At 46.4% G+C, this 25,000-nt stretch overlaps 1 protein-coding gene across 1 annotated transcript in view; it reads left to right on the forward strand.

The window, feature by feature from the left end:
• The window catches only part of SHROOM3 (shroom family member 3), a 253,836-nt gene that overhangs the window by 72,771 nt on the left and 156,065 nt on the right, over window positions 1-25,000 (forward strand). Inside the window, exon 2 of the mRNA XM_045018424.1 lies at window positions 14,539-14,693. Within this exon, the coding sequence (XP_044874359.1) occupies window positions 14,539-14,693 (155 nt within the window). The remainder of the gene's footprint in view (window positions 1-14,538; window positions 14,694-25,000) is intronic.

Raw genomic sequence — 25,000 nt, forward strand, 5'->3', positions numbered from 1 at the left:
GCCCAGAACCCTGCAGGCTACAGCCCATATGGTTCTAGAAGGTTAATTATGAACATTATAAAAAGGAAAAGACATAGATAACTTATTCCCAATGGACTAGGGTGGCCAGGATCTGAGCATTAATGTGTTAGGATTCCCATAGGCAGAGTACAAGACAATTAATACTGTCTTTTTCCCATTTAAGTCACAAAGCATTGTGGGACAGAGCTGGCCTGGAGAGGCTGCTTTACAAACCAAAGTCGTCGTCTAGTGTTAATGATATCGCTTTTGAAATTAAAATAGTTCCTACTGCCTTAAGATTGACAAATACACCCCACAGAAATCACGCTGCAGGAAGAGCCTGAGCTAACCCTGCTTCGCAAAGAGTGCGTGAGGCTCATTCTGGACGGCAAGTTAGTGTGAGGGGAAGAATTGGTGGATTAGTGAACTTGAGAGGTCCCTGAGTGACGTAACCAGAACACACCTTTGGTGAGCTGCACGCAATGCTTAGACTGCCATTGTAAGAAAGCCTGCGTAAGGAATAACGTATGTTTGTAATATGGTGGCTGACTTCAGTGGGGAAAGAGTTACACCCGTGCAGAGTGCTTTTGCCAATCCACCTAAGATCTTTCACTGGTTTGGGTTTCCAAATAATTGCAAAGAACCCACACCAAGTGCTAGCAGAACAACGTTTAGGGTTGGAGTGGGTGACACTGAAAGATAACCACTGAGGGTCTCTTCGGGGACTCTCTCCGTGTCGAGCAATCCTTACTCATCTGAGTAGCCCCGGGCAGTCCCATGGGAGCTTTGAAACTGACGTCAATGGGAGCAGGAGCAGGGCCTAAGTGAATTAAGTCCCACAACACCCCAGTGATATCGCGGTTATCTCCATAGAGCAGATGAGAAAACCAAAGGGCAGAGAAATTAAGTGACTTACCCACATCAAATCCATGTATAGAGCCCAGGCCTCCTGACTCCTGTCCTTTAGCCACATATTTACTCCTCTTGGTTATCAAGAGAATACACTGCTTGATCTCTCTTAATCTCTCTCTCTTGCCTGACTGCCCCTGTACACAATACAGCTGGGTGGTGCTGGTGGGTGGGGGTTGGTGCATTTCCCACTGTCCCAAAGGTGCTCCTGCTCTGTCCAATCAAGAAGACTCAATTCAGCTGTTTCTGCTCCCTTGGGTCATTGCATAGCTGAGAGCTGCACCATGGTCATGCCCATCTTGTCTGAGCCTTTCCTTTGGGGGTAGGGCCCCGCTCTGTGTTTCTGCCCCCTCTCCCTCAACCGCACTTATCTAGCTATCCACATCTACCAAAGGGTTAGTGCTGCAGGGCAGGGTTTGCCTCTAGGCCAACTGCATTTCATGAGAGACTCTTCGTTCCCATGTCGTTTCCCTGCCTTTGCAGCCCTGAAAGTGAGAGAAATGCCCACTGTTCCTCCTGTGCTGTAGGAGGGGGCTTGCTGTGGAACTGATGTTTCCAAAGCCCTTGCTGTGATTTTACAATCAGGCCAGTGATAGCTTGAGCTGCAGCCAGGCTGTGACGTGAAGCCAGGCATTTCACAAGCTAGTTCTGTGCGTTATGCAGAGGGACTGTCTCCTTCAGGCTGCAGAGCTGCATAGTTTCACATCCCATGAATTTCCATTCGATTTAAAGGGCACAGACCTGTTAAAGAGTGCACTGAGCGGTATGTAGACCCAGTCTGGGATGACTGGGACCATCCCTGTTAAACAGCCCCATTAGACCTGAAAGGGCTCTGGGGGATGATCTCGGCCACCAGCCAGCGTTTATTAGCCAGCTTTTGTCTCTTTATCTCTCATTGACTGGGGTCATTTGTACTTCATTTCCTTTCAGCCACACTCCACACTCTGGCCAGGTACTATTAAGCCACCAGTTCATTGAATTGGCTTTATCCAGGCTAGGCCCGATCTCCGTGACAGGTGCTGTCGGGAATGGTATGCACTCAGACTTCCACACGCCAGGCTTCATTCCTCCTTTGATGAATGAATAAAGCTGGAAGCTGCTGAGCCACCCCCCTGGATCAGACCCTGAAGGCCACTGCTTATCCTCGCAGCATTGGAGCCATCCGGCTAGATCCTCAGCTAGTGAAAATCGGCATGGTGCCGTGGATCGGATGCGCAGAGGGATGGAGATCTGGAAATGAGGCTTGACGTAAAGGGAGGAATTCGTATTGTGCAGGGTTCTCCGCCTGTAGTGGAACCGATCCTCGATCTCTGGATACCAGCCCTGCCAGCAATGCCTTTTATCTGTGGCGCCTCAGTTTCTCGCCGAGTCTGAGCACATTATTCCTGCCTTTGGAATGTACCAAGTGGCATTTAATGTGTCATATAAAACCACCCAGGAGGGGGACACCCCAAGACTCTACCCCCAGGGCTGTATCCCCTTTGCAAGTTGCTCTCTCTGGGCATTGTCTGGAAATGCTTGTGGTTTTTACAACTTTCTGGTTTCCAGCCAGGTGCTTCCCTCCCATTGTGCAGCGTGGGAGGGAAGAGAAGGGCTTTAGTCACAAGCAGGACTCAATTAAGGAGGGCGCATGTGGTGGGAAAAAGCAGCTTCTCCCCAGCAATCCCCTCCCCCTTCTCTCTAGCCCTTCCATGCAACGGTGACACCCTGCACACTTCACGGGGGTGTACCCAAGCTGGTAGGGAGAAGGGGCAAGTTCCCATCTCGGGACAATGGAATGCCCAGTACAGCTTGCAGCATTCATTGCTGCTACCCAAGGAGCAGTTAAGGTGACCAGATATCAAGTGTGAAAAATCGGGACTGGGGTGCGGGGTAATAGGAGCCCATATAAGACAAAAAGCCCCAAATATCGAGACTGTCCCTATAAAATCGGGACATCTGGTCTCCCTAGGAGCAGTCATCCCCCTGCACGTTGGCTCGAGGCTGGCAGGTGCCCAGTTAACGGTAGCATCTCCCCTTGGAGAGCCATGCTGCCATTGCCGTGCAGATTCAGCGGGAGGCACTTTGCACATGGCATGAGATTCTACGGACCTCGGGCAGCAGGGCGAGCTTTGCAGGCCAGACCCCCTTCCTGCACTGGTATCTGCACCGCAGCTGCTAAGGGAACTCATGTAGCACATTGACCACTCTTGGTCTGGTGCAGGAGGGGATCACATAGCCCTTAATCTGTGGGGCTTAAATTAGCTTTCATACAGTGCGTGGCAAAAGCAATGTGGTCTAGTGGATAGGGCACTGGACTGGGGGGATTCAGGACACTTTGATTCTGTTTCCAACTCTACTGCAGACCTGCTGCTTGCCCTTGGCTCACTTCTCTGTGCCTGTTTCCCCTCTCACCCTTTGTGTGTCTTGTAGGAACAGGAACTATTTTACTACGTGTTCGTTCAGCACTTGGCACCACAATGGTGGTGACTGGCACCATTAGGTGCTGCTGTAAAGCAAATCAATAATAGTCATAATGTAACTTCCCAAACTACCTTGGCATTGTGTGTTGCAGAGCTGGGAGTGGGACCAACTCACATTTCATCTGACCTCCCATCATGCTGAGATCCTGGAGGCTGCTTCCTTCTTGAATGCTTCAGGTTCAGCACTAGCATGGTTCCTTCACTGTTGTAGGCTGAAAAGAAAATTATTTCTTCCCTACCCCACCACTCTTTTTACATAAAAATCTCTGAGCAAGCCAAAAAATTCTGTTCACGCAGGTGGAAAATCAATGTAAGAGCTAATTCTTCTTTCCTCTAGTGGATTGTGAATGTAGAGTCACCTGAGGGAGTTGGATACAAACTGATAGAGCCTGGTCCCTTATCTCTTCTCGTTGAAGCCAGCAATTTGCTTTCCACTTCTTGCCACTTTTAGCTGAAGAGCTGTCTGCCCGGATTGACCTGGACAGGAAACAAGCCAACAGGAAGTGAGGGAGTGCGGAAGTGTTGGGAGCCCCTGGGGTGGTCTTGGGGATGTTTGGGAGTGTGTTAGTAAGGACTGTGTAGACCTGCAGTATGTGGATCACAATAACATTTCTTCATCTCTTCCATTGACCACTTCATGGCCTGAGCAGATCTTACAGGATAAGTATGTGCGGTCTGGTCAGGACTCTCATGGGAGACCACCACGACGAGCCCAGGTGTTACACAAAATTGGTGCTGGTGAATTACTGGGTAGCAACTGTCCCTCTGGGTCAGTAATGCCAACAGGGGTGTGCCCTGCTGCTGGAGGTGCCATGTTCTGGCATGTGGGAATAGACGTTAGAACGAGGTCCTGATCACTTTTTGCAAGAGGTGTTAACCTCAGTGTCCTGGCCAGATTCCAATTTGGGTAATTACATTGTGCCTACATGATGTCCCCCTCTGTAAATACAACTGACAAGTTGTTCTTCGCTCTCCCCATCTTTAAGATTCTTGTGAAGTACTGTGGTGTCTTTAAGTGCTGGGTGAGTGTCTCTTCAGTCGAGCTGGTTGGGAGTTTTCTGATGAAATTTTTTATGTCAGAAAGTGCCGAATTTTCAAAACTGAAATTTTTGCGGGAGAGGTAGATTTTTTTTGACAAATTTTTTTACTCAAAAAATTTTTGAAGAGAAAATTTTGAAATGAAAAATTCCAGTTTTCTGGTTCAAGAAAACTGTGTTTCACAATGTAAGTTAATTACAGTAATTTTTTCAATGGTTGAAATAAAAAAAGGTTTCAAAATTATTGAAACAAAACATTTAGATTGACTTGAAAAAAACCAACATGTTTTGGATTTTCACTTTGTCCTAATTTGAGACAACAAATGTCAAAGTCTCTCAAACATTTCTGTAGGGCAGGAAAACCAGGTCCTGCCCAATTCTTCTCTTTATGGACACAGGGTCAAATTTTGCTGATTTTCACCCATGTACATTTTGAGTCACTTCACTGAAATCAGAGGTTCATGGCTATTGTTGTGTGAATACTTTTTCTCTTGATTAATGTTGGTGTAAACAGGAACAGAATTTGATTCAGAGTCTGAAGATTGCTTAGGGATGCTTCTGGATGATGGAAGGTGCAATTACAGGCAGAGCTGGTAATGCCATCAATGCTTAGGGTTGCCTGAGACTGCCCATTAAAGGGCCCCGTTTTTCAGTTGCTTTTAAGTTTGCCAAACTTCAGCTGTCTGGGCTGAATTTTCCACTCCAGGGATCTGCCTCAGGCAGCTGCTGCTGCTGATTATTATTAGTATTATTACTTTTTAAAGTTTAATTAAAATGGTTTAGCTGTTTCTCAGAACAAGATAAGAGGAAAATATATTGTTTTGCCCATGATAAAAAAATTCTCTATGGCAGTGTTCAAAGGCATCTTAATCCTAGAACACAGGAACTGACTTGTTCTTCCATTTAATTGATTCAATCTCTCAAGATGCATTAGTCTTGTGTGAACCCAATCCCTTATTTGCGGTGGTGTATTTATATTGGCAATTCGAAAATACATCCACTGCTGGTGAGAACGTGGGATTGGGAGGCTTTTAAATTCTAGTCTGAGCCCTGCTTGTGACTTGCTGTGAGCCCTGACCTTGGTCAAATCACTTAAAATCCCAGAGCCTGGCTTTCCCTGACATGTGGCTTGCGGAGTCATGTGCAAAGCAGTGTAAAGTGCTAACCAATCAGAATGATGACATTTTTTACCCACTTTGCAGAGGGATAAACGACTCCCCAGCGTGCAGGACAGCAGAGAGTCAGGCCCTCTGTGCTTTGGTTTGCAAAGCACCATGGCATCCTTTAATGGCAAGCACTATGGAAACCCAAAGTAGTAGTCTTTGGAATAACCCATTTCGTTTACTACACAAAGTAAAGGTTAGGAATCAGTCACCCACCCAGAATGGATGAACTTCTTCTTCCTGAGAGAGTCAGTGATCCGGGAATGCAGGACCATTTTGTGTTTGGGAGAAGAAACTTGGTTGGGGTGTATTCCAGAGCAGTCTGAAAAGGATTCCTTCCTTGCCTCCCAGAAGAATAAAGGACCAGCTTATTTGAAAGCATCTGTGGCTTGAAGTGAATCTTGACGGCTAGGTTCTCAGTCCCGAGAAGCCTATTTGCACTAGGGAAGGAGATATCCAGCAGTGACATGGCTCCAAGGAGGGACCTTTGACTTAACTATATTTTGATTTAATTGTCTTAACAGCTACATCCTGCTGACATGCAGTTTGTGGACAATGGGGAAGGAATGTCTGTATTGCATTGGAAACCCTCCGGGTCCTCCAAAATTGTCAAACGATGTTAAGTCAAATGATGTTGGAGTCACTCAGCATCTCTGCCACCCTCTCCCTCTTATTTTCAGAACCTGCTGAGATCTCCATGAGAGCCTAAGAAACTCCACATCCCATATACAGTCTCAGATGAGTCCATCAGGTATTGAAGGTGTTCAACCATGGGTCCTGATTCGCCTCATTCGTATGAGTGGTCCCACTGATTTCAATGTGACCCCTTGGGTGAGTCAGGCTTTGGGCCTGATACTTTAGGGCTCTGCACCTTGTGTGGTCATTTTCACCAGTGCAGAGTGAGGGGCAAAGTGCTACTCTTCTGATCTGGTGTAGTTTTACACCCACGTTCGGGTGTAGTTTTACACCCACGTTCGGGTGTATAAACAAGCCTGTGCGGGGCAAGAGAGAGGCAAATCAAACCTTTCCCAGCAGCATCCTGTTTGTGATTAAGTCCTTGCTGCCCGAATTAAGGCATTTTGTCAGCTGAGAAAGCTAGAGCTCACAGTTCTTCCAAGGAACAGCATCTCTCCCTCTCACCCTGTCAGTTTCTAGAAAGCTGGTTTTTGCACCTGGGGAACTACAGACAGCCATCTCCAGCAGGACATTTCTGATGGTTGCCTTGTCACCATTAGAATATCTGACAAGTTAAGGGCAGTAGTTTGTCATAGCGATTGCCATTGCTTCCATCAATACTCAGCTAAAATGACTGACTTTTTTTCAGGGAATCTCACAGTGTCTGTACTGAACCTGCTGCATCAGAGTTCCTGCTTCTTTGGGATCATTGAGTGCACAAACCTATTTGGATGCTTTCTTTTCTTCTTTTTTCTTAATAATTAAAAAACTTCAGCAAATAGTTTCAATTGAGTAATCACATGTCCTATGCATAATACAGAGGGCACAAAGCTGGTATGCTCCATCTTAAAAGGTACAGAGATTTCATTGTTACAAAAGACCCTATAACAAAGGGAAGGAAAAAAGAGTGGAATAAATAAAGGAAACCTCTTTAAAATCATCAAGAAAGGATCTCGGTTAGACGGCATTCTCTGAACCTACAGTAACCATAGGGAACTGAACAAAAGACAGTAGCAATAAGTCTTATGTATCCTTGGTGATCTGCTTAAGCAACTTGTTGCTTTTACAGTAAGCCAAAAAAAAAAAAAAAAAGAACAGATGGGTTCAAAGTCTGCTGCATGATCTACTGAATGACAAGAGGCCTGCTCTAGAGGTGCACGATGGAGTACAGTGTTAATGCAAAGCAGGCCCAGGGTGGCCTTTTGGATTTTCAGGCCAGGGCAACGGGCATGGTATGCTTTGCCCTCAATAAAGGCAACTGAATGGAGCTCCGTTTGTGTCAGCCTGAAGATGCCGCTGAGATGCGTTGAAGTGGCTGTATTTCAGGAGAGGCCGGCTTAGTGGGGAAGACTTTTGTCTTTTTGAAAGAAGCTGAATGTACTGGCAAGCTGGATTTGGTGAGAGAGGAGGAGGAGAGGAGACGCTGGAATCAGTCCTTCTGGAAAAGTGCTGTGGGATTAGAAAAGGAAAACCTTTCTGTAGGTGTTTTGAACCATCCTGTGGAGTTGGATACAGCCCTGTTACTGAACTGAATAGGGTTATTTGTATTATAGTCACACCTAAAGGTTCCCACCAAGCTCAAGACCCTATTGTGTTAGTGACTGGACACACACACTCAGAAGCTGGTCTAATAAAAGATATTACCTCACCCACCTTGTCTCTACTATCCGGGGACTGACACGGCTACCACAACATTGCACACGCAGTCCCTGCCCCAAAGAGCTTACACTCTAAATAGCATTACTTCCTTTGTCTGTCCTGGCTACCTCTGTTTTTCAGCTAGAGGTGAAGACCCTTTTTCCTGTTGAGTAGCAGAAAGACTCCCATTGATTTCAGCAGAGCTACTCACGCAGTAGGAGTCTGTTCATTATGGGAGACTGGTATCAGAATCTGGCCCTAAGCGACTTGCCCAAGATCAGAGAGGGAATCTGTGTCAGAGCTGGGGAATCAAACCTCAAATCCCAGTCCCGGGCCCTAACCACAAGGCCAATCTTCCTATCAGGAATGCTCCAGGATGGTTCAAAAAGCCCCATAGACTTTTGGAGTGCTTTCTATAGAAGGCTATTGGTTAAGCTCTGTCGGACGCTTCCTTAGGAGACTGGGTGCTGCATTTGCTGCCACAAAAGAAAGGGAACAGAATACTCTTGCGGTGAGAGTTGCAAGGCCTTCTAATATATTGCAAGCCCTAATGACGCAACGAGTTCTCCAGTATTTCTTGTGTGACATGTTATCATATTGTTCCTGTGGATCCCTCATAAGTTCTCTTGCAAATGTTCTAGGTCACCACCAGGTAGAAACTGATGCTGACAACATAGTCACTAAGGTGAAAGGTCCAACTTAATTCAGCAAAACCCAGGCACACTGGGAGGTATGTCTAACCCCTCACTCTTTATGTTTAGCTGGTACGGCATAAAACGTTCCATACCCGGGTTTGCAGAGCACAGCAGGCAGAGTGAGCTTCCCCACGCGTGGCTCTGCAGATGAATGTCACGGCTGGTCTGGAGCAGTTCCTTGGCCTCCTTAGCACACAGGCTGCTGGGTGAAACTTTTCAGATAAAACTTTTTTTCCCCCTGAAAAATGCAACCTTGGGTCAACTGAAACATGTTGTGAACTGGTGTCAATTTTGGTGAATTGTTTCAACTGGAGGGGGGAAAAAAAGCAAAAAAGTTCCACTCAACGTCAAAATGTTTTGATTCTTTGGGTGGGGGGGGGGGTGGAAGGGTTGAGACAATATTTTTTTTCCCAAATTTCCTTTGCTTTTATTGAAACACAAGGTTTTGTTTGGGCCGAAATGATTTTTTGGGTGGATTTTTGGGGGCTGGGTTGCCAAAAATGTTGGTTTTGCTTGACCCCAAATCAATCTTTTCCAGGCAACTGAAAAATCAGTGATTCTCCCAGCTCCACTGCCAGTCCTGCTGCACTGCGCTGTATCTAGGTGCTGTCTGGGGGATGGGCTCAGAGGAGACAAGGAATGGGGAGACACCCTTGTGACATAAGCCTGGGGTTGAGCTGTGGTTTTTCAGAGGTAAGGTTAGTGGGACAGCAAACCTATCACACTTCTACCACCCCACGTGCTCTTCAGAGTCTTCTGTAATAACCAGCCTCTGCACAATGACTGGGTGACTTCACAACCTTAACTTAGGGGGCTGGACCTTGCCAGGCCCCCCATCTTTAAAGCTTCCAATGAAGGCAATGGAAGTTCTGCATACAGAAAGGCTTAAGAGCTTACGGCTCAAACTCCCCTTATCTTTCTCAGCCTAAACCAACCCTAGGAGCCTTTGCTGACAATTGCGTGCTCTGTGGTAGCAGGTCGCTTAGCTCACAATAGCTGTTTGTTGAGTGAAGCTAAGTCTGACAGGGCTGTGACCAAGCTGGCCGCTCAAGCACTGTTCGTGAGACTCAGAATAATGGAATGCATTTTTGACTCTGTCTTTGACTGACAGCATCCAGGCAGCTTGCGACTTGGGCAAGGCGTGACGTTCCACCTTGTGACCTCCTGTCACTTGGAGCCTGATTTTTTCAAAATTAAATCGTGCATCCAGAATGGGTAGGCAGAAATGGCCGTTGATCTGTGCATGCAATTAGGGCCCTGTATGCCAAATCAGGTAACTTTGAACGTTTGGCCCTTAACCGCTCCGTTTCCCCATCTGTAAAATCGGTGAAGTCACGTACCTCACAGGAGGGTTCTGCTAGTAAAATGATTCGTGTCTGAAGCGCTTTGAGATCCTTGCATGAAAGGCGCTGTGAAAGTGCCAACATTACTCATTACTGTGGCTTTCTTTTTAGCTGCTTTTCAGGGTCTCAGTAGAACGATGCCCTGAACCTCTTTTTGCAAAGTTGGCTTTCCTTTGCTTCCTTCCACCCAGCTAGATGGAGGTAGAGGAGACATCCAGGTACCAAACGTCCTCCTGGAAGCGGAACTTTTTTATTTGCCTTTAGATCCTTCCAGCCTTTCTCCTAGCTCCGAGAACCCTCTGTTTCCATGCTACCGTTCCTAACAGACATGCTGTGGCCACTCTCTTTTGGGCCGTCCAGTGCAGGAGGGCTGGACTCAGCCCTGTCCGGAGCCCACTGACTCTTACTTTTATTACGGCCCAACTGAGATCAGGTTCTCACTGTGGAGACACTGCACATAGCAAGACGCTCCTTGCCCCCAAAGAACTAACGGTCTCAATTGATGAGACAGATAAAAGGTGGGAGAGGTGAAGTGACTTGCCAGTGGCGGTGCTGTGGTCTCCTGACTCCTGGTCCAGGGCTCTAGCCACTAGATCACACTGCCTTTAACTGTTCCTAACTCAGGAGAGGTGGAATAATGTATGGATCCGTCTCTTCCAAGGGCCAAGCACACAGCTTCTGTGACCCTCCTTGCCCTTGGTGGCGTGGCATCACGCTGTCCTAGCTTCAGACTTTCACCATCCGCCCATTCAAACGATCCAATTTCCTGGTTTCGCTGTTTTAGATCCTGTCTGTTGAAACAGGTGTTCATTTAAATACATTCCTTGGTCTTTGGGTTTTGTTTGCTTCTGCAGTAATGACGTTGGCTGGAGATAGAGCGGTGGCCAGTTTGCGCTTGCTCTGTGTGAAATATGCAGACTGTGCCGTGAGAATGCCACTCCCTTACCACAAATATTGCGTACACAGCCAGCGAGAGGAAGTGATACTTAGTGGGATCCCAGGGCTCCGTTTGCTCTTGATTCTTCATCGGGCACTGAGCACATTCGGACAAGAATTGTGCCAAACTTGCCATGCTCTGTTCGTGGGGCTGTCACAAACTGTTCTCCTTTCCCCTCATGGAAGCTCCCATCCTTGGCATTCCAGTTGGACCTAAATCACAAAAGATGGGTTCAGAGCTGAGTGCAAACTCTCCAAGGGCGAGGAAGTGTTCAGACCTGGCCCTTTAGTTCAGCCCGTCGCAGAGGCTGTACGTACGAAATGTGGCTCTGGTTAGAGGTCTGGATTCTGAACCCCGGCGGTGCTGGCGAGCGTTCCTGTAGATAAACCTGAACCGGGAACTGGGGACACTCTGTCCTTTGTTTCCCCATTGTTTCCACAAAAAGATAGCAAGAAAACTGTAAGGTACAGAGCGCTAGGGGGAGATTCTCTACTGAACTTCCGGAGAGATGCAGCACAGAAGACTCCATCTGGGGAAAAGAGATGGGGGCAAAAGTGGCTTTAAACCATCGTTGTGGATTTTGGGCTGCTGTCGGGGCTGAAACAGCCCTTGATCTGAATTAACACAACCCCAGAGGGGCTCCCCAGCCCTGTCCCGCTGACCAAATGTGGAGGTGGGATTTAAATGGGCCCTAAGCTGCTCCTGCACTGTGGGAATACCTCCCTGCCCTCTTGCTTCCCCTGTGAGGCTCCTGTATGTATGCCCCACTCAGTCTGGTCCTCTGTCCCTCTCCAGTGGTGTCTGGACTACAGAGAACAGCTGGGGAGCTACCCTGAGCCTGGGCCGACGTAGGGAGACTTTTTCACTGCCAGTAGAAAATCCCGTTTTAAGATCCGGAGGTTCCAGGCTCAAGTCCTGCTTCTGGCTGCCCTCCCAAGGGGATAACGTAAGCTGCTGCACACCAGTCCCGTCGGTTTTTTAATAAAAATATCCAGAACAGGAAGCAGATACTTGAACATTTTTAAAGCTGCACTGCTTTGTTCAACTGCTTTTGTCCCCGGTTCAGTTTCTGAATCACAAGGCAAGATCCCTGGGGCTTGTTGGCTCTCTTTTCTGGGGTTCACCTCGGGAACTAACCAGCAAAGGTGTTTACTCAGGAACATTTTAAATCTAAAACACAATAGCAGCAATTTATCTCCTGCTTGTGGAGAATGCTCAGTACTTGTGAAATAGAGCAGTGAATTGAGCGGTGTCCCATTTCCCAGCAGGTGCAAATATTTCCCTTTAGAACAAGTGGCCAAAGCCTTTCTTGGCTTAAAAAAAGAAGAAGATTGTTTTGCCATTTTAGCAGGACGGTGTGTGTCTGCATTAGGCAGAGGTGGAAAGGATGGCTGAGAGCCTGTAGGATTAGGAGACGTTCAGAGGTTCTGCTGAAAGCTTTGTGGTGCAGCGTGGCTTCAAGAGGCACTGCCTAGCATCATTTCCGGGAGAGATCCCCAAGGCTTGGAGGTCGGGTTTTCCTGATGAGAGGAATTGGCTTGACAGTGCTGGGAACTGGGCACACAGCACAACTCTGCGGGTGGCATCTCTGTAGTGGTTTGACACTTCCTTTGCATTGGTGTGATCCCCAGTGCAACAAAGTATTTAAGCACTTAATGAATTGGCTTAACTGCAAAAACAGGCCCCGCCCCCTTTTGTGAAATTAGAAGCCGATTCTGTTCTATGAAAACAATAGCACCTGTGCTCTTGCGTAGCCCCTGCCAACTGAGACAAGCTGGAACAATCCTGCATTTTGATTTTATGATTTAGGCATTAATTTATTTTGCCAGCAAGGTCTAGCATTTCTAAATCCTCCTGGGAATTGTGATACACACCTGGATCCCTTATATCAATTCTCATTCCTTTGGCTTTGTTGTGTTCTCAGGGGAAAAACACCCCCTCACCCCCCAATTCAGCAACAACTTCCTAGAAGGGGCTTAAGTCTGCAATGACACTTAGGTACCTGGTAAGGGTATTCAGAGAGTCGAGTAGTTAATGTTTGGAGGAGGCTTTGAAGATGTGAGGTTCTATATGATGTTTGTGCTAAATCCTGTTCTTCTCATCCAAAGAACTGGCTATTACTTCCTGCAAGAAACTGTTGTTCACACTGAAACACCTGAGACACTGAAACTAATCTATAGAGCAAGAAAGCTGGGTAACGTGCCGGAATGTGCATTATGGCTCAGTTACTCTTCACCTGGCGTGACAACTTCCTGAAGTATCTCTCATTTCACTTATAAGAAAATCCCTCAGACCTAAGCATCAGCCGTTCTCCACGGACACCCTGCTGGGCTACAGCAGACTGGATCAGAGGCTTGTGTGAGTTCTGAGAACATGAATCTGCAAAGAGGAGTTCAGTTACCATTTTTAGTTGAATATGGCGCTGAGGAACTTGAAGGCCTTGCTAGAGCCAGGTACACGCCTCCTGTCATGCCACATCGCTGGACTTCAGTCCTGATCTTCAAGGCCCTTCTGTCCCAGATCTGAGCTTCTCCTGAGCATGGCCCACCAAGTGTTTTGTATTATAGCAGATTTTCAGTGGCGGTTTTGTGACATGATTGACCTTGAGTCTCCAGAAGTGAAAGCTTAGTGCCTTAACCCATTGTGTCACCTAGCTTCACCCAGTGCCCAGTGTTCATCCTTTAGGCGGCTGCGTAAGGAGACAGCCTTTCTCTATGGAGAGAGCACAAGACTGGGAGTCAGGAGACCCAGGACCGGATTCTCCCCTCCCTTCCCCTGCACCTTGTGCAGTCATTTGCCCCTGTGCAATGTGTAAGTGCGAATGCAGCTGACTCTGCGCAGGGATAAATGACTGCACAAGGTGTAGAGCAGGGACGAACCAAGCCCCTGGGTTTTATTTCCAGCTCTGCCACTGACAGACAGCAAAGTCTTGGGCCAGTCGCTTAAACTTTCTGTGCAACCTTCCTTTATAAAGTGCACTGAGATCCTCGGTTGAGAAGTACTACAGAAGTGCTCCCTGTTGTCATTAAATGTGTTAACTTAGATGCAGCGGTTCTACAGCTTGCATGTTAGCAACTTGCTCTAGTCATTAGATTGGTTGATCAGCAAGAGCACATAGGTGCTGGAACTAGGGATGCTGCCACACCCCTGGGCTTGAAGTGGTTTCCATCATATACAACGTTTACAGTTTGGTTCACTAGCTCTCAGCTCCCCCACTGTACAAATTATTCCAGCACCTCTGCTAGAGAGAGATCTGAACCACAGGATCTGAACTTTTCATACTTTAGTGAAGCTTGGATCTGATCTGAGCTTTGCAGCTTGATCCAGAGTTCATGGCTGAGGCTTATAAAACTGACCAGGAAATATTTGACGACCACTTCCTTACCCCTTACTGCTTCCAGATATCCTAGAGAATGTCCAGCTTCATTGGAAAAGTCACCGAGGGCTGCATTCTTTGCAGATCTTGGTTGCACCCCCATGAAGTGGAGCGAGAAGCAAGCAGAGAGTTCTGGGGCTGGGAGGCAAAGGTGCTGCTTCGTGGTTCAGGAGCAGAGCCATGGGCCTGTAAAACTAGTCCCCGACGAAGTGGCTCATTTTAGTGCCACAAAAGGCTGCCAAACCCTGCCTGGGAAGCCGAGCCAATTGCTTCTCACTGCTTTGTCTCCTCTCTTCCATGCAGGTTGAAGAAGGGGGCAAAGCGGACTCCCTGACCTCCAAGCTGCAGGCTGGTGATGAGGTGGTGAACATCAATGAGGTGGAGCTGAGCAGTTCCAGGCGGGAGGCCATCTCACTGGTGAAGGGGTCGTACAAGGCACTGAAGCTGGTCATCCGCAGGTAGGCAAGCAGGATGCCGTGCGTTATTGCTTCCGCCTCCTTCCTTCCCCTCCCTCCCCAACACCGTCCTGTAAAGACTCTCAGCTGCCATCTTCATCTCTCCTGCTGAGAGTCAGGGGCACCTGTGACCTGGGCCAGTCTGGCGCACAACGTCCTACCAGGTGTGAAAGAGCTGTTTCCACTGCTCCCCATCAACACAGCAAGTCAGGGATGTTGCTTAGTCACTTCAAAGCAGAGTCCTACTGCCTATCTGGGGCTACCTAGGAGAAGATTCAGCCATATGCTCGCTGTCATTTCTGCGCTTTTTCTTTGTGGATGGGGATTCAGGGCCTGATCCGAAGCTCATTGAAATCAACAGCAAGAATCCAATAGATTTCAGTAGGCTTTGGATCAGACCTTTACTGTGCAATTGAGGGAAAGAATGGCTGTTTCAGTTTTCAATAGCATTGTGGATTATATAGTTAGGGTGCAATCTAGTGGATAGAGCAGTGACCCCTGAATCAAGCCTCCTGGATTCTAGTCACAGATCTGGCATGAATTGCATGTTTTGGGGCAAGTCACGTAACTCTGCCTCGGTTTCCCTGGGTGCTCAAGGAGTTTGTAATGTGTAATATTTACACACTGTACCTCCTGCAGTGTTTTGAGGTTAATTCATCTATGTAAATCACTGTGATCTCTGCAGATAAAATGTGTTATGTAGATGGAAGTGTTTGTATTAGAATCAAGCCACAGACTTGGATTCCAGTACAGATTTTGAATCTACCAGGGGCTGGGGGGTTTGGATCTGAGGTTTTCGTTCTCTCACATTGGAGAGTTAGAGGCCAATGCTGGCATTTGGTTTTTGATCTGGGTTTGCATTTTCAGTCACACCCCCACAATGGAGGGGAAGGGTTCAGAGTAAGATTCTGGTGCTGTTGCAGTTGGCCTTTCTAGTTTTGTTTATGTGCGGGAGTTGGCTCTTATCATACATGGCTATCGTCAGCTGCGGTGCAATTCCTCCTAGAAGCCAAGCTTATTACTACTAGAGTCTGTTCTGCCTGTGTGTGTGTCTCTGATTATCCTTCTGTACTGGGGGAGCTGTCTGACTCGCTGGACCACAACTCCCGGTGTGCTAGAAGCCTGTGTCCAAGCTGGGAATCTGTCCTTTTTCTTCAAGTGACAGCACAAAGGAGCCTCTTTCTTGTTTTTCTGACTAGCTTTCCCATACCATACGAATCAGCCGAGGCAGAACAGCTTAGCTCCCGTTCAGTACGCACAGCTCAACCGCCAGCATGGGGTTGTAATTCAAGTTGCTGAGTTATTGAAAGAGGACATGACCTAGCATCTGAACAAATTAACAAATAGCCTACAGTGTCCCGCGTTCCACAAGTATGCTTCTAAAATGGAACCATGTAGCATTTCTGCCGCCATTGTTTTCCAGGACAGGGTCCTGTCTCTCTTTTTCTCCCCTCTTATAAATGTCTAGAACGGGGGAATCCCAAATACTCTTGTCCCTGCTTTACAGGGGTAATACTATGGGAGCTCTGCTTTGGTTTGGAGCGTTGTGGTGCTTCATGTCATTTCATCGTGTGATATGCAGGGCTGCCCGGGGGGTGGGGGGTGGGAGGGGCAAGTGGGGCAATTTGCCCCGGGCCCCACAGGGGCCCCCACGAGAATACAGTATTCTATAGTATTGCAACTTTTTTTTATGGAAGGGGCCCCCGAAATTGCTTTGCCCCAGGCTCCCTGAATCCTCTGGGTGGCCCTGGTGATATGGTCCACTTCCAGTAGTGTTTTTGGTGCTAACTGGTCGCGATTACTGCTGTATTTTTTTCCATAAAATGTGCAGTTGTAAGATGGGATTTTCAGAAGTGTTCGGCTCCCGCTGAAATAGATGATCAAACTGAAGTCCAGTTTTTAAACAGCTTCTGATAAGGTGCAAGTCCCCAGTGAACATGGGGTTAACATCAGCTCTGCTTCCCCCCTCCCTTCGTCAGGTATTCTGCTCTTCACCCCAGGCTCTCAGATGAAGGAGACCTCCTTAGCTTGTCCCACATTCAAACTCTCTCCACTGAGAATACTTTCTCTGTCTTTTACATTCTTCATCCTGCATGTTGTTAGCTCCGTTGCCCTAGAGAAGCATAACCGTCTAGACAGATGGAGATGCGCTCACATGTACAGCTGGGTCCTAAGCTATGGATGGCCTTGAAGATCAGGACCAAGGCCTTGAATTGTAACATTAGATGTCACAGTGATGGCAACTTAAGATGATCGATGCCATATACCATTAGAGAAAAAAGGAGATAATAGGATAATAATGTTAATAATAATTTTATTCATGCAATACCCCTGCCAAAGTTCTTCAAGCTCCACTAAACAGTTACTTAAGAATGTAAGAACGGCCATACTGGGTCAGACCAATGGTCCATCTAGCCCAGTATCCTGTGTTCCAACAGTGGCCAATGCCAAGTGCTTCAAAGGGAATGAACAGAACAGGGAAATTATAGAGTGAGCCATCCCCTGTTTTCCAGTTCCAGCTTCTAGCAATTGGAGGTTTAGGGATCGCCAGAGCATGGGGCTGCATCCCTGACCATCTTGGCTAATAGCCATTGAAGGATCTATCTTCAATGAGCTTATCTCATTTTCTTTTGAACCCAATTCTTCTTTTGACCATCACAACATCCCATGGCAACAAGGGCCACAGGTTGACTGTGTGAAGTTTGAAGTACTTCTTTGTATTTTAAACCTGCTGCCTATGACTCCTGGTTCTTATGTTATCTGGAAGGGTAAATAACACTTCCTTATTCATATTCTCCGCACCCTTCATGATTTTACAGACCTCGATTATAGCCCCCCTTAGTCGTCTCTTTTCTAAGCTGAACGGTCCCAGTCTGTTGAATCTCTCCTCATATGAAGCCGTTTCATATCCCTAGTCAATGGAATATTACTGCATTTTATAAATATACAGTTAACAAATAACTAACTATCAGGGCCGGATCCTCAGCTTGTTCTCCATTGACTTCACCAGCAGAGAATCTGGCCTTCGAATGTTGACATGGACGGATGGAGGCTAAAATCCTGAGAGAGGAGCAATGGCAAACAGAAATTGGAGATCGCAAGTAGCTTCTGGGTTGTGGGTCAGAAGCTATATGAAATCTGCTGACCAATGAAAGAAGCACGATTCAGCCCTCTGGCTGGGGAGGTGGCATAAGAGATTAGGCAAATGTGTCCATTTCCAACACAAAACAAGGAGTGGAGGGAAATGGTTAAGGATTCCAGAGAAAGGGGAAAAAGAAAAAAGAAAAACAAACACTCCCCATTTGATAAAAATGTAAAAGAAAGAAATAAGGAGTGAAATACAGCAAAGATACAAAAGAGACTAATTAAGAAAAGCCCTTCTGTACACAAACATGGCCAGGGGCACAGATCCTTCACTGCCGGTAGGGGAATGTTGCTAAGTCGGCATGTAGCTATGTGATGAAATGCAAACACTCAACGGTATGTGAGCAAGGTTCAGAGACAGATAGCAGAAAGGATCTTCGGAGGCATGGATCATCTTTACCCCACTCCTAATGCACCTGACCGTTCAGGCTAATATAGTAATAAGCACTATAATATCATCCAGAGTTGTGAAAGCTCCTTATGGTTTGGGACAATGTGGGATGCAGGTTTAGGCGTTGTACGGCTTATGTAAAGACGTTGCCGTTGCTTTCAGTCTGTGGAGCATGCTGGAAGAAAGTGTCCTGATCCAGGAGCAAATCTTGGGGCACTCAGCAATAAATGTGTTAGGCCCCCAGACCTAAGGGATCCTTGGTTAGACACAATGGTATTAAATAGACTATTCTTCGTTGTTCTCCCTATGGCCCTGATACTGTAAATATTTATGCAAGTAGTGTCTAGCTGTGCAATGCCCATTGAGATCAGTAGCAGTGCTTCCACTGACTTCAGCAGCCTTTCAGTTGGGCCCATGCTTAACTTTACTCATGTGGGTGAAATTCTGTATCCAAGGTTTATGTAGTGTAGGTTCAGATCTAGGGTATTGGTTCAGCCCATATAATGTTAGGAGCCAAAGCTATTAAATTCAGATCTGGAGCCAAATCCAACATTTGGGGCTGTTCGGACCCCATCTTTTACTGGGTCAGGCTCACCTCTCCCTGAATGTAAAAATGCTGTTCTTCAGGGGGTAGAAGTGGAAGTAGCTGATGTCTTGCAGCTCTCTGCCACCTGACGATAACATGAATGAACAAGTTAATTTGATTCTTTTTTAAGGGAATTAACAAGCTGCTTTCTCTGGAGTGCTTAGCAGATAGGTAACTTACAAAAAGAAGTCAGTGATGGACTGGGATTGCTGGCTGAAGACACAAACTTTCTGAAACACTCATTTGTTACCTGAGTTCTCAGCACGTGATTGGCTAATGCTTTCAGTAGTTGCTGCAAGAGATTGTGCACAGGGAATGAGACAAACTCACACTGCCATTAAAAGTGACTTGCAAATAATGACGCAAACCTACCTTGTTTTTTTGTGTGCTGCTTTCTGACATACACAGAAAACCACCATTTTAAAGGCATTTTCTTTGCTTGTTTTTCATATTAGAAATTCAGGAACTCTATATGAGTGGTTAAATAGTGCGCTTATGACATCAGAAGAGACAACTGAGCAATTCAGAGGAGATTTTTAATCAGACTGTTTAAAGCAGGAGTGTTAAACCTACGGTCCCTGGGCTTGATCTGGCCTGCATTGTTCTACAAGTGGATGGACACCTAGTACAGTGGGTGCCAGGTCCATGATGAGGGCTCCCAGGTGGCACGGTAATACAACCAGTAAATACTAATGATTTGTTTGTGACCCCCAGGACTTACTCAGATGGTGCTCATGCTCACCTCTCATTTTTAAAACAAAAGTAAATTTCTAGCTCTCATGTCTGCAGCGAGAACCTCCCAAATGTGAACTGAGCGTCCACACACGTTGCAATGCCTACCTGTGCCTGCAGACAGCCTGAAACAATGACCAAGAGGGTTGAACTTCCCTATTGATCTCATTCAGTAGCTCTAAAAGTCCAAGGCAGATGCTTCAGTGTTCATGTCGGCAATTAAATAGTTAATCCTTTAGCAGCTGGAACGGGAAAGGGGGTAGGAATTGGGAGTAGCTGCAGGGAAAGAAATGCAGAGGGAAGAACAGAAGAGACTTATTAAGAGAGAAGAGGGAGAGAAAGGGGGAAGGGAGAGAAACAAAGGGCAGACAGACGTAGTGGTGGCCCAACTGGGAGCCCGTTTTCTGACTATCAAATGAAGTACTGAATAAATGATAAATAAAAGTTACCTACGTACATAAAGGTTGGATCGTCGCGTTCATCTCTGTGCTAACCTCCTGCCAATATCAGTGGGGGATTTGCTGGCGACTGAAGGGAGTGTGAAGTGTTGCATTTATACCCGGACCGTAACTAAACATGGAATCTCCTTTAAGTTTGACAGCCCAGGTATAAAGCTTTGTTTTTAGCAACTGGTTATCTCAAATGCCTGAGGTGCACATGGGATGATGTAATGTGCTGCATAAAACAATAAAACACGTGCATGAAACATTAAATAAAACTCTCCCCACTCAGCTATAGGCAATAAGGCAATAATCCCAGCTTGGGTACTTAACTTTCCCTCGTGCAGCTTATGCTGGCGACAGATTCCAGCCCCTGCATGTATATTGTTCATAGAAATAAGAGATGGGAAAATACCTGTTAGATTATCTAGTCCATCCTTCTGCCATACGTATAAATGAGGGTAGAATCAGCCCCTTTGTGTCTAATATGAAAGCACACACACCCAGCAGTAGTGGCCTCAGCTGTCCAGGAGTATAAAACCGTACCCCATAATACTGGGTTTCTGTCCAAAGTACTTACATGGCCCCCAGTACTATGTGGGAATCACACAAGATCCCTGTGAGGTCGGGCAGTGCTATTATACCCATTGTACAGATGGGGCACCGACTTACTCAGAGTCACACAGGAAGTGTGACAGAGCAGGGATTTGAACACCGGTTTCAGCTGCTAATCAGTGCCCTAACCACTGGACCATCCTGCCTGACACTTGTAGCTCCCCCACGTTATATGATTATCAAATGGCTTATCTGCTAGACCTGGGCTGCTGGTTTTTATTTCTGAGCTTGATCCAACTACTTAGTTTTCAGTGCTACTATAAGTATAACTTGTAGTGTCATACAGTGTCAGCAATACGAATTATAAAAGTTGTTCTTACTAGTGATAGATGGATGCTTTAACGATATCGATGGCTTTATTAAAGTGAAGCTGTTGAATGCATGGATTAATAGAGACAAATTTGGAAAGACACCCACATTTCAGATGTGCTGAGTACCCAGCAGCTCTTACTGACTTCTGAAAGTCAGGCCAAATCTCTTATTTCCTATAGTTTCTTTAGCCTCCCCACTATTTAATCACCGAATTTAGGCACTGTAGTACATGTACTGAAATGTGTGCACTCCACCACTCGTTAGTGGATGGAATCAGAACTGCTCACCTATGTGTCAGAGGCCCTATACTGCAAAGCTGTTAACAGACAATGGCAACACACCTTTTTCTCCAAAACAGGGGGCTGTGCTTTTGTAATGGGAGGATCTGAGCCGATCCCCACTGTTACCACCGAGTTCTAGTTGTAATTGCAATAGCGCCTAGAGGCCACAGCCAAGATCAGGGATGGGTCTCACTGTGCCAGGCACTTTGCAGACACATCGTGAGAGACAGTCCCTGCACTGGCAAGTTTACAATCTAAATGGACAAAATGGGCACTGGTAGTCCTGATTTACAAATGGGGAACTGAGGCAGAAAAAGACCATCTGACTTGCCCAATCTCACTCAGGGAGTCTGGGGCAGCATTAGGAATTGAATCTAGGTGTCCAAGCCCACTGCCTTAACCCCAGGACCATCTGTCCTCAACGGCCTCTTCTTACCATGTGGCCCTCAAGTCATGCTCCCCAGCTGTCATTGATGGGTGTATAATCACCAGATCTGGAGCCCCTCTGTGGATTAGTCACTTGGGGGGTTATTGACAGAGTCATGCACCTCACCTCACCTCCTGGAGTTCGGGTGTATTTATCATGTTGGCAATAATAATCTAAAGATCTGTTGCTAATGTCCACTCGTTCCTTCTACAACACTCCCCCACCCCAGTTCTTTTATACTTTAGATACTAGGCTCGTGTTGTTGTTTTTTTTTAATAGCTTGGGCCTGCAATTTGAGTGCCAAGGGGAATTTGCTTATTCTTCATGCTCAGTCAGCTGGGAGTCGGAGAAGGACTTGGTTTGCATGTCAGGGAATCAAGGAGCCTTATCAAATGCACCTTAGGTGCACATTCCACTCCCCACTAAATGGAGTAATAATTTCCTGCCTTACACACACCCTGCTGCTAATATCTTTTGTACATTTGCCCATGGCAAGCTGGCCTCAACCGGGTGAGCCATTTGAATACATTTTCTGCCATCTGGTTGTAAACACATTGAGAAATACCAGAAGAAAATACCTCCCTTCCCTTGTATCGTTAATGCAGTGCTCCTTCAGGAGGCAGATTTCAGAAAAGTTTGCTCCTCTGGCAAGAGAGAAAGCAGATTCATTTCCTGCTCCACTGTATTTTTAAACCACAGCAATAAAACACACAGCGTACTGAAGGCTTAAGAACTGGCCCCTTCTAGCCAGATAAAGAGCTAAGTGTAAACAGCATGCAGAGGGAAGATCCTGTCAAATAATTGCTGGGCGAGGTGACAGGGCAGCAGATGTGTTGCAAATGGAGGGTGGAATGAACAAGCATTGCTCTGCTGGTGACCCACCTGTAGAATTCCCACGTTCACAGGATAGGAGAAGAAGCCAGTGAGCAGAAAACCAAAATCACTGAGGAGGGAGGAGGAACAAGTATTTTCCCCCCTTGCATCAAGTGTGGCCATATTGCCGCTGGGGACAAACGTTTGAAGCAGCTGTTAGCTGGGTGTCGTGACTGATTGACGGGAAGCCAGGGTTTTCTGTAGAGCTGAGAGCACCTGAGCTTATTGACTTGTAGCTTGTAGTAGGAGCCACCCTGTCAATCTCTTGGACTTGAGCACAGTGTAAGGCACAAAGAACCCACATATGGCTGCTCCATGGCTTCTTCTCCTATCCTGTGAACTTGGGAATTCTACAGGTGGGTCGAGAGAGTGTGTGCCATCGGTCCCGGCTCTGGGGAAATCTCCCTACAACGTCTCTATTGCAGAGCTGCTGTGGTAGCAAAGCCCTCACTCTGTCCTGTGTCCCGCCGGATGATGGGTCCCTTGGATGGTATGGCACGCGTTCACACGTGAGGAGTTTTGTTGGCAACCAGGGATTCTAGAAGCATCAAAGAAAACTTAAATTCTGCAGAAACCCATACTGACCACATGCCATCCCACTAAGTGCCATCTTAATAAATCCTGTTTGGAATAGTCCAGTCCCCCATGTGCTCCAAATTTACACGTGCATTTAGTATGACAGAGTGTGCACAAGGACAGACATGTAAAAGGCCACATGCATATGACATTACAGTGGAAAATGTGTGCAGATTATGTCGGTGGTTCTGAAAATCTGGGCCCCGCTGTTTAGCTGCTCCTATCCAACTAAGCAAAATGTCATTCATGGTTCTGTATGTCTTGGTAAGGTGGGCTCATTTGAATAACTTATGTTTTAATATGGCAAACGCCAGGTCCTACATCTACGAACAAAGAATGTAGATTGTACTTACAGGATATGGGACTGTATCCTGGAATGTTGTGACACGGAAAAGGACCCAGAGAATGGTAGATAACCAACTGCACAAGTGCGAAGTTGTAGCCCAGAAGGCTAATGCGATCTTTGGATGTGTAAGCAAAGACATATCATGTAGGAGTAGGAGGTGGTATTACTTCTGTTTATGGCATTAGTAAGACCATTACTGGAATACTGTGTCTAGTTCTGGTGTCCACACTTCAAAAAGAATGTTGGAAAAATTGGGAAGTGTTCAGACGCAAGAATTATTCAAGGTCTGGAAAACCTGCCTTATAGTGAGAAACTGAAGAAGTCCAATCTGTTTACTTTCTCTTGGATAAACTGAAGAGGTGACTTGGTTATGGTCTACAAATACCTGTATGGGAAAGAGTTTTCTGATAGTAGATGGCTCTTGCATTTCTTTTTCTGCTAGATCAAATAGTTGGAAGCTAATGCTGAAACAAATTCAGACTAGAAATAAAACAACATTTGTTAACAGTGAAGGTAATTAACCATGGGAGCAAATTATCTTGGGATGTGGTGAATTCTCCATCATTTGAAGTCTTTGAAGCAAGACTGGATATCTTTCTAGAAGATATGCTATATAGTTTAAACAGAAGTTATGGGTTTACAGAAGTTATGGGCTTGATGCACAAATTACTGGCTGAGGTTGTATGCTGGTCTGTATTATGCAGGAGGTCAGACTTGAGGGTCATAATGGTCTCCTCTGGTCTAAAAATCTGTGCATCCATAATCATCAGACTTTGGAAGCAAAAATGTTTACATCAATAGAACACAGTAAGTCAGTGGCACTAAGGAGATGCTAAGCCAATCAAAGTCTCCCACATCTGAGATGTCTCTTGACCGTGCCAGACCTTTCAACCTGTCCACACCCAAATGTGAGCTACAGTGTAGGAGAAAGAACCAAAATGAGAGACATGCAAATTTGATTCACGCAGGTAACTTAAAATGCTATAGGATTCCTCCCTTTATTGTAAATAGCTCTTTCTTTCGTGTCAGTAGGGTGACCAGACAGCAAGTTTGAAAAATTGGGACAGGAAGTAGGGGGATAATAGGAGCCTATATTAGAAAAAGACCCCCAAATTGGGACTGTCCCTATAAAATCAGGCCATCTGGTCACCCTAAGTATCAGGAGCCTGGTTTCTGAATTTCTGATGCAAATAACATCCACAGTAGAAGTGAGGTGACACCAAACTAGTTTGGAACATGGAGGGGTTGAGGATTAAAATGAGAGAAGCTGAGAGGTAGACACATAACAAATAGGAACCTGCAAACATAGATATTGCTGAGGAGCCTGAGCCTGCTCTCATTGTAGCTGGTGGGAGCTTTGCACTGTGCTCAAAGGGAGAGGGACTGGGCCCAAGCTGCAACCATTTGCACGCAATAAATAAGTGAAATGTGTCTTTGTTTGTTGTATCTGACCGAGGGAGGCATTTGGCCCAGTCAGAACAATGCTTTCTAATACCGTCCATGCTATTCAGTGCCTTTATTTCTTTGAGATGCAGCAAGACGACTGGGGGCCTGGATGTTTCTGATTAATCCTTTTGAGGTTCTGCA

The sequence above is a fragment of the Mauremys mutica genome, chromosome 5, assembly GCF_020497125.1.
Source record: "Mauremys mutica isolate MM-2020 ecotype Southern chromosome 5, ASM2049712v1, whole genome shotgun sequence".
NCBI lineage: Eukaryota > Metazoa > Chordata > Testudines > Geoemydidae > Mauremys > Mauremys mutica.